An 18,949-nucleotide genomic window follows, 5' to 3' on the forward strand; every position below is an offset into this window, starting at 1 on the left:
ACTGATATGTATGTATAGTTTTGTAGGAAATTATAAAAAAATAAACGTGCCATTTTTTTTCATTAATATCTATGCTCTTTGTATGCTTAGTATTTATTGGCAGTCCAATGATTGACAACCTTCCCTCTAATAGTAGCTGTAAGCGACTAATAAGACCTTCCACTTGGCCATTGAGCTCAGAAAGAGCAGAAATATAAATATTTTAACAAAGAAATTGCAAGTTTTGCTGAATCACTTCCTATACTACCTATCAATCTGCTTAACTCCTCTTGCCCTATCACATGCTGCCTGCAGAATACCCTTATGACAGTGGACCATGGCGGCTGCTGCACCAATGTCTATGGTGGGTGTATGTGTAATGGGGATGCTGCTCTGCCCCCCTGTTCTAGCAGCTCATACCCACCGGTCGTCTTCTCCTCTTCCCTGGCATGCCTGACTATTTATCAGATTGCGCAAACTCTTCCTGTCCTGACCTCAGCCTGTTCCTGACTACGATTTTGCCTGATCCCTCGGTGCTCCAAATCAGTGTCTTATCACCACTGTTGGTCAGCTGTCACTTGAACAGAGACCACTCCCAGAAGTAACAGCCTGGCAGTTCCCCTGCAGCACAGTCCAAATGCCTGTACAGGGGTTATAGGGTGGATACAAGGGGAGGCACTTAGATTATGCCCTTAGGAGTAGCCCTAAGCCAAATCTCGTTCAAGTGGCATTGGCGGATCCACATCCGCTTTGTAACAACACTGCATATTCATTGTGACAGGTTCTTTTTAAGGTACCCATACACATTAGTGCATTGTCAGCTAAACCCACTGGGAAAGCAGATCTACTGTGTGTGGGAAGTTCCTGACTCCCTCCGACAGATGATGTCGGGGGATGGTAAGATTGGACTAACTACATTTTTTCACCCGACCCTGTTGTTCTCCAAGGAGACAAGCCACCACTCTCTTTCACATTGAGAACATATACTCGCCTAACCGAACCAAACGTGTATGCGTAATGGGTAGTTGAAAGACATAAGCAAAATCATAAGAGCCTTAAATAATTAAAGGAAAATTCACTTTTGTTCAGTAATTCATAATGTCACTGCTAAAATCCTCTTGACAGTTCTAGTGACCACTCTAAATATTTTGTGCTGCTTATTTTGTACCAAATTAGATTTCTTAATATTTTGTTGGTATTCCCAGTGAAGCAGGCCAGGTTTTTATCTACTGGAAGTAAATAATGCAGGTCCCTACTGAACGAAAGCAAGCAGAAATCTTGAGAAAATATTGGAAAATTGTCTAACTTTTCAAACCAAAACACCCCGTTAAGAAAAATAGAGCAAAATAACATGTCTATTCTATTTTCTTTTAAAGGACAAAAAACTGCTTCCAGAAATAAGGATTATGCTGTAACTTGAAAGCTTTGGTTACAACATACAAGCAGTAGTCTCATGGTCATAGTATAAGGTTCATGCACACAATTGTACTTTTTGCGGGTCGGATGCGGACCCGTTCACTTCAGTGGGGCTGTAAATAATGCTGTCCACATCTGTATGCCTGTTCCGTGGCATCTGCAAAATATAGAACATGTCCTGTATATGACTGTTCTATTATGGGCCAGACGTTCCGTTCCACAAAATGCGGAATGCACACGGCCGGTATCCGTGTTTTGCAAATCCGTAAAATTAGCAACGGTCCTGTCCATGAGCTATTAAAAAAAGAGATTGTCTTAATCCAAATTGGAAATGGTCTTGAATTGGTATTCCATCTATAATAATTTACTACCTATCCACTGGATATGTGACAAATGCTAGACCGGTGGGAATTTCAGTACCACATGCACCTTGCTGCGCCATTCAAATTTTATAGCACTAATGGAAACGGGTGATTCTAACAATCTGGCTTGTAGCACCTGCCTGAAATACCCCTTTATGGAAAAGGGTTTTGTATCAAGTGGCTGTATTTGGAAGAGTCAACAGTATTTTCATGTGTAAATTTATATTAGAATTACTTAAAGGGGTTGTCTCATCTCGCTGTTACTAAGGTGAAATGAGACACAGTCCCTACCACCCCCCGGCCGGGAAACAGCAGAGTGCTCTGGCACTTGCTGTTTCAGTAGCTCTCATTGCCATGCATGCGCACTATGGAAACAGCATAGCATAGCAAGCTATACAGTTTCTGATTTAGGGTAACAGCATAGCTTGCTGTGCTATGCTGTTTCAGTAGCTCTCATGCACGGCAATAGGAGTGCAGGAGCATTCCGCTGTTTCCCAGTCGGGATTGTGTCTCATCTCGTCTTAGTAATGGCAAGATGAAACAACCCCTTTAACTTTACAACAGTATGAGACGCTGTGGTGCAGCACGGACAGCAGCTAGATGGGCTGGAGCGCCAGAACACAGGGCAGCAGCCTACACCCCACAAGCGTCCTCCGGGCCACAGAGCCCCCAAATTGCAGACCTTAGTCCACATTGTAACCCTAGCACAAGCGGCTCTGAAAAATGTTTTAATTTATGTGAACTGGAAAACAGCCTATGCAATAAAGTACTGCACTTAAAGCATACAAGTGGTTTTCAGGAGTCTTTCTCTACATTGCAATTTGGCCTGGGAACAGTCTCCTGACACCCGCGAATAATTCCCCACCTAAAGTGTGATCCAACCACTTACTATCTAGATTGGCTGGGAGTGACTCAGTAAGGTCCTGGTAGGTAGTCACTGGTATCTAGAGCCATCCTGAGTATAGCTGCTGGAGGGTGCATGGGATAGGATCCATACAGGTGGGCCCAGAGATGCTCAATTGAGTTCAAGTCTGTGGAATTAGGGGGCCAGGGTAGTACTTGGAAGTCTTGGTCAAGCTCTTCCAACTAATGTTGGACATTTCTGTGTGACGTGTTGCATTTTCTTGCTGGAAGATCTCATCTGCTCCAGGGAAAACAATCAGCATGTATGGGTGTACTTGATCTACAAGGATGGATTCATACCCAAATCTGTAGAGAGTGCCTTCCACATGGATGAGTGGGCCCAGAGAATGCCACAAAAATGTTCCCCAGACTGTAACGCTGCCACCACCAACTTGTGTTCTTCCAGCAGTGATTTCGCCAACATCCATCCATTTGATGAAGCAGAAAATGTGACTAATTAGAAGAGGCAACCCGTTGCCAATAATCAGAGGTGCAATTCCAATATTTCCACAAAAATTTAATTTGTTTTTGCCAATGCAACTTCATTAGCAGAAATGCAGTGACCATTCGTCTGCTTTGGAGATCCAAACGCAATAGGGTTCACTAAACTGTTGTTTTAGACACCCGTCTGGTAGCCCCCTGGTTCACTTTGGTGGTGAGTTGCTCCACTATGTTGTCAGTCCGCTCTTGTGCACCTTCATAGCCAGCGTTCACCTCTCACATCAGTGGTGTGTGGTGCTCTGTAGTTTCCATGTCACTTATTCACAATGGTGCCATTTGTCCCCTCACAATACTACAGTACCACCGCAGCACGAGAACAGTTCACAAACTGTGCAGTTTCAGAAATACTGCCACCCTTGACCCTGAATGCGAATAATTATTCATTTTTGCAACTCTGATAAGTCGCTCCTTTTACCCATGTTAGCAATGAGGGATATGGGTGTAGACAGCCTATCACACACCTTACCATCTCACCGAACCAGCTCACAAAACGTGACTTTCTTCTTCAGCTACAAACTGCCAGCATTGAAAGTAGGAAGTGGTCATAACGCACACACTCGACTGTGTAAATAATACTATAAGTGACAGTTGTTTGCATTAATATAAAAGTTTACTTTCTTTAAACACATTACAATTTTATTTTCCAGTTCTTTTATTTTCATTGTCATTCTTCATTTTACTATAACTACATTATGGCTCATACAAAACGCATTACATCTTTTAAGTGGATGACCTACTTTAACCCACTGTCAAGAATCCGGCAATGCATCTCAAAATTTTGGACCACTGTGTTGTCTATTATATATCAATCGAATTTCTAGGCGGTTTGCCATTATAAAGGTCTCTAGATGTGGCAAGAATTTTCTTTAATCTGGAGCACTGCTTTAGATGACAGCAAAGTAGGCTTGAAGCTGATGTATTGGCTGGTTATGAGTTGTGGTAGTCAGTAACCTGATACCTCACTAAACAAGTGTCAAAGTTAAGTTGAGACATTTAATAAGATGTGAAAGGTTGTCTAGCCTGTGGAGAACATGCTTTTATATATCCTACTTCAAAAGCCCTAGATGGTACAGTGGAAGCGTTTTCCTGGACTATTTTAGCTCTGTCTACAGAAACGATTAACCTCAAAATATCATACCTTATGGATGAACCGCGCCCCCCACACCACACACATACACTTGGTCGGACCTTGAAAGGAAAAATGACCTACCTGCTTTCTGGTGCCGACTCCCAGCTCCTTCTCGTTCACACCTGCGATGCTCCTCTGGGCTACCTTGATGTCAGGGTTATGCTGCAATGTAGATTCTATACACTTCCCTCAATATAATACAATAAAGGCACCATCATAACTATATCATCCAAAAAGCAAAGCAAAAGTAATATGCTCAAAAGAATCTCCAAAACAATTCAAGTTTATTAAATTATACATAAAATATCACACAATGTTAATATACAATCTGATAAAAAGAGAGAGCAAGGTCCTAAAACAGCACAGCCCAAACACGGCAGAAAACAGGCAATGCCTCTGTGATACCAATCCAGACAGAATACACATGTGCATGTATCAAGGTATAACAATAAAACAATAACTGGTCGCAATACCATCCTATCACTGACTAACTATTAACTGTAAAGATGATGAAAATTACTATATAGCTAAAATACTAAGTATATATGCAGTAAAACATAAGAGCCACTAGGTAATGCCCAATGAATAAATGTAAAAATAAATATAAACACTTAAAAAAAAAAAATTGAAAAAGAAATGCTTCAGTTAAAGGGGTCTGTCAGCAGGTTAAACTCCTCCAAACTGCTGCTAGGGCTATATAGATGTCATGGGGAGCAATGTAGGCATAACTGTAGTCATGGTCATGCAGGTTATATGATCAAGAAATCCAACTTTTAACTCCCTGTTGCTGCATTCGGCTCTAGCAGCATCCTGATTGGATTTTGCAGTTGTCGCCCAGAGCCGAGGGTAGGGGTTGAGGAATTGTTCAGTGCAGCAAGGGCAGTGAACATGAATGGTCCACCTCCTTGGCACTTGTAGGTGTGGAACTGGGAGATTAAAGTTAGGTTTCCTGGTCTACCTGCATGACCATCACACTAGGCAGTCTTACATTGCTCTCCCATCGGCTTGGGCAAAAATAATTATTACATACCTGTGTGGAAAACAGATGAGCGCACAACTGCTGTGATGGTACCCCACTGTTTTCTGCAGTGTCTGGCCTCTGTCATCTTAGTGCCTCTTTGCTATTTTATCAGGTAAACTGTATATAGTTAAACCTCTTCAAAAGACCACCCCGTATCCAGACCAGATTTCTTGTAACAGATTTCAGCTCCATTTTGTATTCTGACCATTGGCCATCTTCTTTGATGAGATCTTTGCCCTAAAAGGTCACTTTTCGATATAATTTTGTACAGTTGAGCTCAAGAGGTGTCTCTGTATTTACATTGTGCCATATTGTATGTATCGGTTACTAAATGTAAAATACTTTAGACATATACAGTATTTGGGAGTATTACCTTCACTTTGCTACTCGGTTGCTTTATGTTGCAGTGTATTCTCTTGTTGTCCAAAGCAAAACTATTTCATGTCCTCAGCATGCTAACAGATAGTATATTGCCATAGCTAGACGTATACAGCGGCCAGTAACAAGCGTCACCATGTAGGCTATAAAAAAAAATTGGTCTTAACTCTTATGCCTATAGCCCGGCACAGAGATTTTTCACACAAATATGTAGAAGAGAAACTTAACTTGTCCACTTTCCACTTGGTATAGAAATTCCTGCAACTCAACAACATCAGGCTTAACTTTTTTTTAATAACATCCATTATGTGATTTAAATGACACGTTTACAAATCATTATGCCTAATGGTCTGCTGTACTGGGAGGAACAGATCATTCCATGTATCTACTGATCTGTCATTGCGATTGTATTAATATATTGAAATAATATTTCATCAGCAATATGACGGAAAACATAAGCTTTTAACATCTGCAATTGTCCTTTTTTTGTCCTGGTTTATGCCTGTTTACCTGTATTTTTCTGGTTGGAAGGTAACTTGAATAATCCCATTGATTTATGTGATACATTGTCAGGTTTTGTGATGTCACTAATATCTGAAGATGTTTTTCATTATTTTTTGCACAGCTCCAAGAGGAAAACGGGGATGGAAAACGTTCTACGCTATTCTGAAGGGAACAGTCCTCTACTTGCAAAAGGTATACGTGTATGGTGTTTAGGATGTTCATATGGTATTTGTACTGGAGTTTATTTTTATGTAAAGTTTATGCATGGTCAATATTTTACATGTAAACATTGTATAGAACGTGCACACCAGTTCCTTGCAATTTTCAAGATTGTGTTTGCAGTCATTGAATGGGAGCCTGCATTGTGTACATTCAGAGGATGAAAGTCTGCCCTGGTAATGTGACGATCACAAAGCTGCTTGACTCTTTACAGCTCTGACAACTACAATGTAAATGTTAATTGTAAATTATTAAGGCTACTTTCACACTTGCGTTGTAAATTCCGGTATTGAGATCCAGCAATGGATCAGTTTTGATTTTGCACATCAGGATGCACCCGTTCCATTAGGATGTGGTTGTGTGAAATCAAAATGGAAAAAAAATGGATCCATCTCTAAATACATTCAAAGTCAATGGGTGACGGATCCGTTTTTTTAGGCTCAAAACAGAATGCTGCCAGAACGGAAGACATCCTGATGCATTATGAACGGATCTCTTCCCATTCAGAATGCATGAGGACTTAACAGAATTTTTTTTTTCTGGTATTGAGATCCTCATGTGTGAAAGTAGCCTAACCTTTCAATCCTATGGTTGCAATTACAGGGCAGTTGTCTAGTTCCTCAAAGGGTTTCAACATTTCCATTTGAACTTTTCTGAAAAATAAATGTTTACAAAGAATGAGATAATGGTTTAGGTGTCCATTTTAAGCTGGCCATATAAGTCTTTTGTTGGCCAAACCCGCCTAGAACAGCAGGTTCGGGTAACACATTAAGAAGTGTGGGAAGCTCCCGAATCGGAGCTCCCGAATCTCCCCCGACAGATGATGTTGGGGGAGACAGGAAATGGGTGAAATGAATATTTTCCCCCAAACCTTTTGTTCTGACAGGATATATGCCACCGCTAAGGCCCCTTTCACACGGGCGAGAATTCCACTCGGGTGTAATGCGTAATGCATTGCACCCGCACTGAATCCAGACCCATTCACTTCAATGGGGCTGTGCAGATAAGCCAGCATCATCTTCTTTCTTCTTCTTGCAGGACCTGCCAAAGGACCTTTGATGACGTAAGATTTCTATCTTCATTTATTTATTTATTATACACACTTATATAGCGCTACTAATTCCGCAGCGCTTTACAGACATTATCATCCAACTGTCCCCAATGGGGCTCACAATCTAAGTTCCCTATCAGTATGTCTTTGGAGTGTGGGAGGAAACCGGAGTACCTGGAGGAAACCCACACAAGCACAGGGAGAACATACAAACTCCATGCAGATGTTGCCCTTGGTCGGATTCGAACCTAGGACCCCAGCGCTGCAAGGCACCAGTGCCAACCAGTGAGCCACCGTGCTGCCCACGTGGTGGGCGCGATTACGTCAGCGCAGGTCCTGTTGAATGAAGATAGAAATCTTACATCATCAAAGATCTTTTGGCAGGTCCTGCAAGAAGAAGAAAGGTGATGATGCCGGCTGCGCGCACATCAACAGGAGGAGGTGAGTTAATTATTATATTTTTAACCCCTAAAGCCACATTTTACTAAGCATTCTGTATTAAGAATGCTATTATTTTCCCTTATAACCATGTTATAAGGAAAAATAATAAAATCTACAGAACACCTAACCCAAACTTCAGTGAATAAGTCCGGGTTCGGGTATCGGTACCACAGTCAGTTTTTTTATCACTCGCGTGCAAAACACATTGCACCCACGCAATAAAAACTCGGAACACAATCACAGTCAAAACTGACTGCAATTGCGTACCTACTTGCACGATTTTCCCTGATCGCAGACGCAACGCATCCGGACCTAATCCGGACACACTCGTCTGCAAGGGGCCTAAAAGTGTCTGTCGTTTGGCCGACATTTATTGGCAGCTTTAGAGTTAATCACTATGGAAATCTGCCATCTCCCAATCTCTTTGCTTAGTATGTCTAGCCATACCATGTTGTCGGGTCATTACCGGACGGATTTCAGTGGTTTATAGAAAAGAACTTTGACTTTCTGCTCCTGTGTAATGAATAGGCAATGAATGATTGTGCATTAATTGGTCTAATGTACACCATTGTCTTGAATTGCTGCGCCATCAGAATTAAATAAGGGCTCTAGAGTGAAGACTATTGATTTAATGTGAGTGTCGTGTGTTTAAACAATGTCTCTATTCATTTCCCTTGATATCCCAGATTGGAATAACACTGGTGATCTACGGAACGTCTTTTGCTTGCAGTTCTTATCGGAATTAATCATTTAATTAAAACTCCTGAATAATAGATTTTGGAATTGTTGTAAGGGCACATTTTGGTACTCGTCTTTTATCTCTTGCAGTCTGTAAGATATTAAACACTGCTGACAGCAGGAGAAAGCCCTGCCGCACCTAGATGCATTAATATTTTCTTCTGCACTCGCTGTAGGTTTGTATGGAAGGAGAGAAGTAGAATAAGAGTCAATCACTACATGAAATAACAATCTGCTTTTTAGGATACTTTCACTTTTCTTTTCCAGCATAGACTTCCGTCCTAGGGGCTCCATACCGGAAAAGAACTGATCAGCTTTATCCCCATGCATTCTGAATAGAGAGTAATCCGTTCAGGATGCATCAGGATGTCTTCAGTTCAGTCTTTTTGACTGATCAGGACAGAGATAAAACCGCAGCATGCTACGGGTTTATCTCCAGCCCCAAAAACTGAAAACTTGCCTGAATTTTTTCTATAGGAATGTATTAGTGCCGGAAATACCGGAATGCCGGATACGTCCTTCCAGTCTGCGCATGCGCAGACTGAAAAAGGGGTGGAAAAAAAAATGCTGGATCTTTTTTTCTAGATGACACCGGAAAGATGGATCTGGTATTTCAATGCATTTGTAAGACGGATCAGGATACTGATCCGTCTTACAAATGCTATCAGTTGGCATACGTTTTAGCGGATCCAGCAGGCAGGTCTGGCGACGGATCACTTTGCCACAATTGTGAAAGTAGCCTTAGCTGCAATCAGCAGTATTTGTTCTTGTAATTTCTGACCCGAACTTTCTCACAATGGTGCTAACCACTAAATAGGGAATGTTTTTTTTATACAATTGCTTAAAAATTCTAACTGAGAGTTTTTTTATTTTTTTTCCTGAGAGCTTAAAGGGAAACTGTCACCAGCGACTTCCCTGTCAGACAAATTCCATAGACACATAGGTGTGGTTCACCTGATTAAAATGCTGTTTTTGTATTGTTGGTCAGAGGCTTTGTTCCAGAGTTACGATACTTTTTCTTAATATGCAAATTATGCCTTTGGTGCAAAGAGGGTGTCAACATTGCTCTTGTTGCATCTATGCGCCACTCCTCTCTGTCACCAGCCCCTCCCTCGCTGCTTTGATTGGCAGGGCCAGGCAGTGGGAAAGCAGTGAGACCTATGAACGTGAGGTTACTGGCTTTGGAAGAGGAGTACAATGCAGCCTCTTCAAACAGCTGATCGAAGTAGGACCCCCAGTGATCAGATCTTGACGACCTACCCTGAGGACTGGCCATCAGCATTAATGGGGCTCTCTCGGCTTTTAATATTGATAACCTATCCTAAGGATAGGTCATCATCATCAGATCGGCGGGGATCCGACACCCCCACTGATCAGCTGCATGCACCGTTTCCTCATGCAGCTGAGGATAGGTCATCAATATTAAAAGCCTGAAGGGACCCCTTTAAACTCTCAGAAAAAAACTTTTAACTTGTAATGAATTTTTTTTTAAGCAACGCAATGTATACAGCAGGTGGTAAAAAGACTAGTATCACAAGGAGCAATGAGGAATTCTTTGATACATTCTTGTGCAGATACGATCTTTCCATCCAGTTGATTTTTTTTCTCCTTTCCTAATTTATCTGATCTAGAACATATTAGGGTGAAATAGGCCTCGATTCTGGCAGCGTATTGCCTTTTTCAAGACAGGTGTCCTTTATATGGGGAATAGAAACCGAGCATCAACATAAGGACAGCTCTCTCTAGGTGTTTCCTTTTCTTATTAAGGATTCTGCCTTCTCTTTTCTTCTTTGTGATACAGCTTCCAATAGAACATATGGCTGGTGTCAGTTGGAGATGATAAACTGAGCATGTTCAACTAGCGTAGTGAGATGGAGTATTCGAATCCAGATGCTGCTTTGAAAAATGTAGAATATGCTTTGTGACACAACCACTTTACGTTTTAATGGTAGTCCTCTCTGTGAATCGAATTTTTTTCATGTTTTGACCCTTATCTGGATATTCGTGATCTGACAGCTGCCAAGTCAGGACTGTGATCTTTTTATTTTCCACAGTTGCTTAGCACTCACCTACTTAAACACCTTTATTTTGAAAATGTTCATATTTAAAGTAGACTATAATATTGTACCGGTTTCTCCTTCCCTCCTTCTGTACTGCAATTACATTGCTAGATTCTAGCCCATGGCCTATGATTCTAGCCTAGTGTTAGTCCTAGCCTAACACTAGGACTACAAAGACGAACGTGTGCTCGTGGTTGATAGATACCGCAGAGACACTGGTCCGGAATTTCCTTATTTGCTGCACTGTAATATGATTGATTTGCCTTGCATCTTATACCTACTTGTGGATCCTGATGGTGTTTATAGTATTATAGGTTACATAGGACCTGTCACCCCTTTATTCACTTTGGAATAAAGACCTATACAGCTCCTTTAAACAATGCATTTTGACATAGAGGAGATCAGAAACTGTAATCGTTTCCATTGACAGTGCAGATTTTGATTGCAGTGGTCCAGGTAGAGAGGAGTCCCCCTCCATTTGCTATTTGCTGCTTTTTTAACCAAATATTTGAGGAGGTTACAACTGATCATGTTTGTTTGTATTAAAATAAAAGCTAAAATTCTTTCTACAGAAAAATCTGAAATATATATGCAATGTATACTTAAGTCTTTTAAGCTCATACAGTATTTGGATTCTGTTTCTTAAAGGTGTTTTCAAGGCTCCTGATATGGATGACCTATCCTCTGGATAGCTCATTAATATTCAATTGGTATGAGTCCAACTCCCGATACCCGCATGGATCTGCTATTCCCTGCAGCCTCCAGCACTGGAACCAGTACTCTGAATGGAACAGAAAGCACAGCTCCGTTCAAAGTGTAGTGGCCGTGTTGGGTTGCTGCAGCTCGGATACCATTGAAGTGAATGAGAACAGAGCTGCAGTAACCCAGTAAGGCCACTACACTTTGAACAAAGCTGTGCTTTCTGTTCCATTCAGAGTACTAGCGTAGGGAAGGGCTGATCGATGGGGGAACCAAGTGTTTAAAGGGAACCTGTCACCAGGATTTGGGGTATAGAGCTGAGGACATGGGTTCCTAGATGGCCGCTAGCACATCCGTAATACCCAGTCCCCATAGCTCTGTGTGCTTTTATTGTGTAAAAAAACTGATTTGATACATATGCAAATTAACCTGAGAGGAGTCCTGTACGTGAGAGGAGTCAGGGACAGGACTCATCTCAGGTTAATTTGCATATGTATCAAATCAGTTTTTTTTACACAATAAAAGCACACAGAGCTATGGGGACTGGGTATTGCGGATGTGCTAGCGGCCATCTAGCAACCCATGTCCTCAGCTCTATACACAAAATCCCGGTGACAGGGTCCCTTTAACTGTCACCTATCGGACATTAATGAGCTATTCAGAGGATAGGTAATCAATATTAGGCTCCATTCAGACGTCCATAGTGCATTGCGGATCCCCAATACACCCGGCTGGCACCCCCATTGAAATGCCTATTCTTGTGCGCAATTGCGAACAAGAATAGGACATGCTCTATTTTCTTGCGGGGCTGCGGCCTGAAAGATCGGGGCCGCTCTCAGGAAATGCGAATGCGGACAGCACACTGTGTACTGTACGCATCTCTTCCGACCCCATAGAGAATGAATGTGTCCGCACATGCAGACCTATTTTATGGACATCTGAATAAAGCCTGGAAAACCCCATTAAAGGCTAAATTCAGGAATATGTATGTACAGGCATTTTTAGCATTTTTTTGGCTTCTCTTTCTTAAAGAGGGCCTGCAGGCAGCCTGTTATAGAGCAGAAGGAGCTGAGTGTGTATATATATATATATATATATATATATATATAATGTGCAAAAAGATTCAATAAAACTTGTAATTTATACATTTATATCTGTATGCTCATATCACTTCAGTCACTGATAACAGCTAACTTGTGTACTGATATTTTAGTATACAAAAAATAGGTTTTCCAACCGCTTATTAATGTGTTTTTTTGCTGAAGAGAAAACAAATGTAAAAACCAGAGAATTTTGTCAGTTTTGAGTGTAACCTTTAAATAAATCACATTATGTAGTTTTGACAGATTTTTTGACAGAATTTTTTAAAAAGATTTGATGCTGATTAATAAGTGCATGCTTTGTAGTGGTTGCCATTTATCGTACAACATTGCTGTAATTATTTCTGTCAGGAAAAAACACTGATCTTTGATGTAATTCATATTACAATATGCAACGGTTTCTTTGTTAGAAGCAATTTTCCCTGGATTTAAAATGAATATTGACAAGTATTACAAAAGCTGAAAACTCTAGAAACTTTTCTCTGTGATCAGCCCTTAAAGGGGATGTCTATCGGGGATAAAAATTTGCCACAGGGCTCAGAGTGGGTTAACAAAATAGGAGAAGCGAGACTCTGCTCACCTCACCGATCCACCTACTAAGTCTCCGCTGGTCTCCTCTTCCTGCTCCCGTTTCAACACACAGGAAATGCACACTCAGCCAATCACTGAGTTGGTGATTGGCTGAGCAGGCATTTCCTGTATGTTATAACAGACCAGAAGGTGGAGAACAGGTATGGAAATGGTTGTGGCAGGGAGATGAGTATTGCTTCTTCTATGTTATTAACAACTCTGAGCCTGTTGGCAACATTTAAATCCTGCTGGACGACCCTTTTTAGGGCTCATGCACAGAACTGCATGTATTTTGTGGTCCGCAAAATAGACAGGAATAGGACATGTTCTATTTTTTTGCGGAGCGGCTATGCAGACATACGGACATGGAATGCACATGAAGTCATTTCCGTTTTTGTTTTTTTCAAGCCCCATTGAAGTGAATGGTTCTGCATACGAATACTAACCTGTAAAAAAAGAAACGGAAATGGGAAGAAAAAAAAAGTTTGTATGCATGAGCCCATAGGATAGGTTCAGACTTGAGCGTTTTACAGCGCGTTCCTAACAGGCAAGAACCAATGATTCCCTATGGGAATGGTTCTCACCTGAGCGTTTTACAGCGTGTACGATCGCGCTGTAAAATGCCTGACGCCCCAAGAAGTACAGGAGCTTCTTTGGGGCGTCTTGTCACGCGTTCCCGTACATAGACTTCAGCGGGAACGCGCGACAATGGGTGTTCGCTTGTTCCGGAGCCGCGATTGTAAACGCGCATACAATCGCACATAAAGAGCGCTCCATCCCGAACGCTCAGGTCTGAACCCAGCCTAAGACATTCTGCTTTGCAGTCTCCTAATGGTGGAGATACTGATAGTGATTAACCTTTGTTCTACTAATGAAACTAGTACGGAAGAAAAACTATAAGGTCAGCAAAGCTGTCGTTTGTAGCTGTACAGAGAAAATGGATTTAATTTAAGCTTCTGCTTCCTGATGTATTCTTCCCCTGTACTGGGTTCACATTACAGTGTCAGTTTCATAGAATAACCTAATAAAATACAGTTTAATGAAAGGGCACAGAGTAGTGCCCTAAGTCACTGCATCTGTGTAGACCTCTTTTGCCCCAAATAATGGAAGCCACGTATCTGTGGTTGCCATTTTATCACTGACAACATTTGACATTCAGATTGTTATTTGAAGGTGATATTAACAAAGTGCCCCAGAAATATTGTTTGCATATGTTGCATCGTAGATATTCTAGAATAATGTAGAGGCTATTGTATATACCTGGGTTAGTTGATGCGGGGTAAATGGGCTGTCCACCATCTTGGCCTCTTCTGATGTGTTTAACTAATGCAGTCACTTTGCAGCCCCACACCCTACTTTCTCCATTATGCCTCTGGCTTTTCAGAAGCTGATGGGGGTGAAGTGTCATCACACTGCATTGTTTTGTGACCGCACATGATAGAGCTCAGTGACATACAACTCTCCTAGCTTAGGGTCTATTCACACGTCCGTAGTGTATTGCAGATCCGCAAATTGCGGATCTGCAATACTCCCGGCCGGCACCTTCATAGAAATGCCTATTCTTGTCCGCAAGAACATGTTCTATTTTTTTCGGGAGCTGCGGACCGGAAGATCGGGGCCGCGCTCTGGAAATGTGGATGCGGACAGCACACTGTGTGCTGTCTGCATCTCTTCCGGTCCCATAGAGAATAAATTGGTCCGGATTCTTTCCGCAACGTTGTGGAACAGATCCAGACCCATTCTACAGACGTGTGAATGGACCCTTATATACACTGCAGAATCTCTAGCGTATTCTATCATGTATTCTATATCCATATGTATTCTTCTCCTCTGCCTCCTGCTTGTAAAAAAAAAAAACAAGAAATGAGGCAAGGAAAAACCATGTGAATTCTTGGATGATAAAGCCAACACTACTTTTAACTGTGAGTGCTGTGTGCAGATGGTCCAGTGAATTTCTATGAGAAGCATCTCCAGAAACTATTTTTGCATCTTGAATGCGATTAATGATACTTCATAGGAGCTGTTGCAGTCAGGAGGCAGGGACATTGTTTGTAACTACATCTCCTAGGATACACTAGATTCTCTGCACAAGGATCGCAGAACTTGGTAGTAATGGATGGAGAATTGCAAGGAGGGATGTCATAGATGCTAATGTACACTAGTTCTGTAGTTCACGGAAACTCTTCCACACATGGGAGGCTAATCTCCTTGTCTACAGAGAAAAAGAAGCTTTGGACTAGTGGTCAGACTGGGACCACATGACTCAACTGCTAATAATGAGAGGATTCAAAATAGATGTATTATGTAGTTTAGCTGGGATTAAAAATTTTATATATTTTTTCCATTCATATAGCCATATGAGGGCTTATTTTTTGTAGGGCACGTTGTGCTTTTTAATGGCACCATTATTGACTGTGCACAAAAATAGTAAAAATTCAAGTCACCTCCCTTTACGAATTTTACATAGAAAATATTTAAAATAAACATAACAGCTATTGCCAGTCTGAACTTTTTTTTAAAAAATATATTTTTTTCTAATGGAAAAAAAAATCTAAATGAATGATTTGCCATTTTTGATCAAAAGAAGTAAAAAAAAGCAGATCAAAAAAGCATAACTAAATTTGTGCCATTAAAAACTAGTTTTCCCCCTCAAAAAAAAGGCTTCATACAATGCTGTAGACAGAAATGTTTGTCAGAATTTGACGATGCAAAGAAAGGTTCTTATTTTTTTAAAGCAACAAAACATTATAAAAACGATATAAATTTGGTATCACCATAATGTTACTGACCCCCAGAGTAAGATCGCTTCACATTTTCCATTATTAGCTATGGTGAAAAAATAAATATAAGAGTGGGGAAGGAAAAATGAAAAAAGGGTGAAAGGGGTTAAAAGGGTGTTATTCTTTTGTTCATCTGAGGCTTTGTTCTAAAGCAGGGGTCCTCAAACTACGGGCCACATGCAGCCCCCCAAGGACATTTATCCGGCCCGCGGGGTGTTTTTGCCGCCGCTGTCTGTCCGTTACTTTTTTCCTAACATAAGAGACGAACGGTCCGCCAGCCGGCTGGATCTTGGAAATTGTAGTCCAACCGCAATCAAGCTCCTGGCGGTGGGAGGAACCGAACAGCGTAGCCGGACTACAACTCCCACCTCCCAGGACTCAGAGGCAGCCAGGGCATGTGGGAGGAGCCGGCTGGACGTGACTTATGGGCAGTGAACGTCGGGCACTGGCTCGTAGGAGAGAGAGAGGGAGACATGCAAAGTTATTGCTGGTATATTGTTTTTGTAGTGCTGTATACATATATATACACTCACCTAAATAATTATTAGGAACACCATACTAATACGGTGTTGGACCCCCTTTTGCCTTCAGAACTGCCTTAATTTTACGTGGCATTGATTCAACAAGGTGCTTATAGCATTCTTTATAAATGTTGGCCCATATTGATAGGATAGCATCTTGCAGTTGATGGAGATTTGAGGGATGCACATCCAGGGCACAAAACTCCGGTTCCACCACATCCCAAAGATGCTCTATTGGGTTGAGATCTGGTGACTGTGAGGGCCATTTTAGTACAGTGAACTCATTGTCATGTTCAGGAAACCAATTTGAAATGATTCGAGCTTTGTGACATGGTGCATTATCCTGCTGGAAGTAGCCATCAGAAGATGGGTACATGGTGGTCATGAAGGGATGGACATGGTCAGAAACAATGCTCAGGTAGCCCGTGGCCAATTGGCACTAAGAGGCCTAAAGTGTGCCCAGAAAACATCCCACACACCATTACACCACCACCACCACCAGCCTGCACAGTGGTAACAAGGCATGATGGATACATGTTCTCATTCTGTTTACGCCAAATTCGGACTCTACCATTTGAATGTCTCAACAGAAATCGAGACTCATCAGACCAGGCAACATTTTTCCAGTCTTCAACAGTCCAATTTTGGTGAGCTTGTACAAATTGTAGCCTCTTTTTCCTATTTGTAGTAGAGATGAGTGGTACCCGGTGGGGTCTTCTGCTGTTGTAGCCCATCCGCCTCAAGGTTGTGCGTGTTGTGGCTTCACAAATGCTTTGCTGCATACCTTGGTTGTAATGAGTGGTTATTTCAGTCAATGTTGCTCTTCTATCAGCTTGAATCAGTCGGCCCATTCTCCTCTGACCTCTAGCATCAACAAGGCATTTTCGCCCACAGGACTGCCGCACACTGGATGTTTTTCCCTTTTCACACCATTCTTTGTAAACCCCAGAAATGCTTGTGCGTGAAAATCCCAGTAACTGAGCAGATTGTGAAATACTCAGACCGGCCCGTCTGGCACCAACAACCATGCGACGCTCAAAATTGCTTAAATCGCCTTTCTTTCCCATTCTGACATTCAGTTTGCAGTTCAGGAGATTGTCTTGACCAGGACCACAACCCTACATGCATTGAAGCAACTGCCATGTGATTGGTTGACTAGATAATCGCATTAATGAGAAATAGAACAGGTGTTCCTAATAATTCTTTAGGTGAGTGTGTGTATATATATTGCTATTAGTAAATACCAATTATATATATATAATTGGTATTTACTAATAGCAATTTGCAATCCCTAGGAAACAATGATGTCAAGAAAAAGAAAAATTTACTCGGAGTGTAGGATATTCAAAGAACAGTGGATTTAGGATTAATTTTTCATGCAGTGCAAGGAAAGAGCTGTGTGTTTCATATGCCAGAATATAGTGTCTGTGTTCAAAGAATACAATTTAAACTATAGTCCGGCCCTCCAACGGTTTGAGGGACAGTGAACTGGCCTCCTGTTTAAAAAGTTTGAGGACCCCTGTTCTAAAGTTATGATAAGTTTCCTACTATACAAACGAGGTGTTTAGTGCTTGTGTTGCAGCTAAACTCAGCTCCTTTCTGTGGCCACCCCCAAATTGGCTGCTTTGATTAAGGGCTCTTTCACATGATTGGATGCCGTGCAGATAATCCGCTGCGTGAATGACAGCCAAGCCCCATTCCGGACAGCAGACACATAGCATTAACATGATTGATAATGCTCCGTGCCTCTCTGTGATCTTTTTACTACGAAATCACAGTGAGATAAAGTTGTCACCGTGATTTTGTAGTAAAAAGATCACAGAGAGGCACAGAGCATTATCAATCATGTTAATGCTCTGTGTCTGCTGTACGGAATGGGGCTTGGCACTCTTTCACGCAGCGGATTATCTGCACGGCATTCGCTCGTGTGAAAGAGCCCTTAATCAAAGAAGCCAATTTGGGGGTGGCCACAGAAAGGAGCTGAGTTTAGCTGCAACACAAGCACTAAACACCTCGTTTGTATAGTAGGAAACTTATCATAACTTTAGAACAGGGGTCCTCAAACTTTTTAAACAGGAGGCCAGTTCACTGTCCCTCAAACCGTTGGAGGGCCGTGGACTCCACTCAGCAGATTCCACGGACAGGATCCATTCGTGTGAAAGAGCCCTAAGGCTGCTTTCATACTTGCTTTGTTGTTTTCTGGTATTGAGATCCAGCAGAGGATCTTAATACTTGGGGGGGGAAAAAATTCAGTTTGGTCCTCATGCATTCTGAACAGAAAGAGATCCATTCAGGATGCATCAGGGTGTCTTTCGTTTTGGCAGCATTCAGTTTTGTGACCGGACACAAACCGCTGCAAGCTGCGGTAATGTGTCCGGTGATAAAAATGAAAAAAAAAAAAAAAAAGATCTGGCACTAAAAGCAATCCCTTTTTTTTTTCTATTTTGATTTCACACAACTGCATCCGAGAGGTTAGTGGGATGTTAAGTATTTGGTGATTTCTGTTTTAAAGGATGAAATGCTCATTAGAGTACTCGAAAAGCAACCAAACCCTGCATGTAGCAGCAAAGACAGATG

The 18,949-nt window shown here is 41.7% G+C and overlaps 1 protein-coding gene across 4 annotated transcripts in view; it reads left to right on the top strand.

Annotated features, from left to right (window-relative positions):
- PSD3 (pleckstrin and Sec7 domain containing 3) overlaps window positions 1–18,949 on the top strand; it is a 693,256-nt gene that overhangs the window by 592,436 nt on the left and 81,871 nt on the right. For all 4 annotated transcript variants that reach the window (XM_044305119.1, XM_044305127.1, XM_044305137.1 and 1 more), the window contains one exon: window positions 6,315–6,385. In XM_044305119.1, coding sequence (XP_044161054.1) covers window positions 6,315–6,385 — 71 coding nt within the window. The remainder of the gene's footprint in view (window positions 1–6,314; window positions 6,386–18,949) is intronic.

The sequence above is a fragment of the Bufo gargarizans genome, chromosome 1 (genome assembly GCF_014858855.1).
Source record: "Bufo gargarizans isolate SCDJY-AF-19 chromosome 1, ASM1485885v1, whole genome shotgun sequence".
Taxonomy (NCBI): Eukaryota; Metazoa; Chordata; class Amphibia; order Anura; family Bufonidae; genus Bufo; species Bufo gargarizans.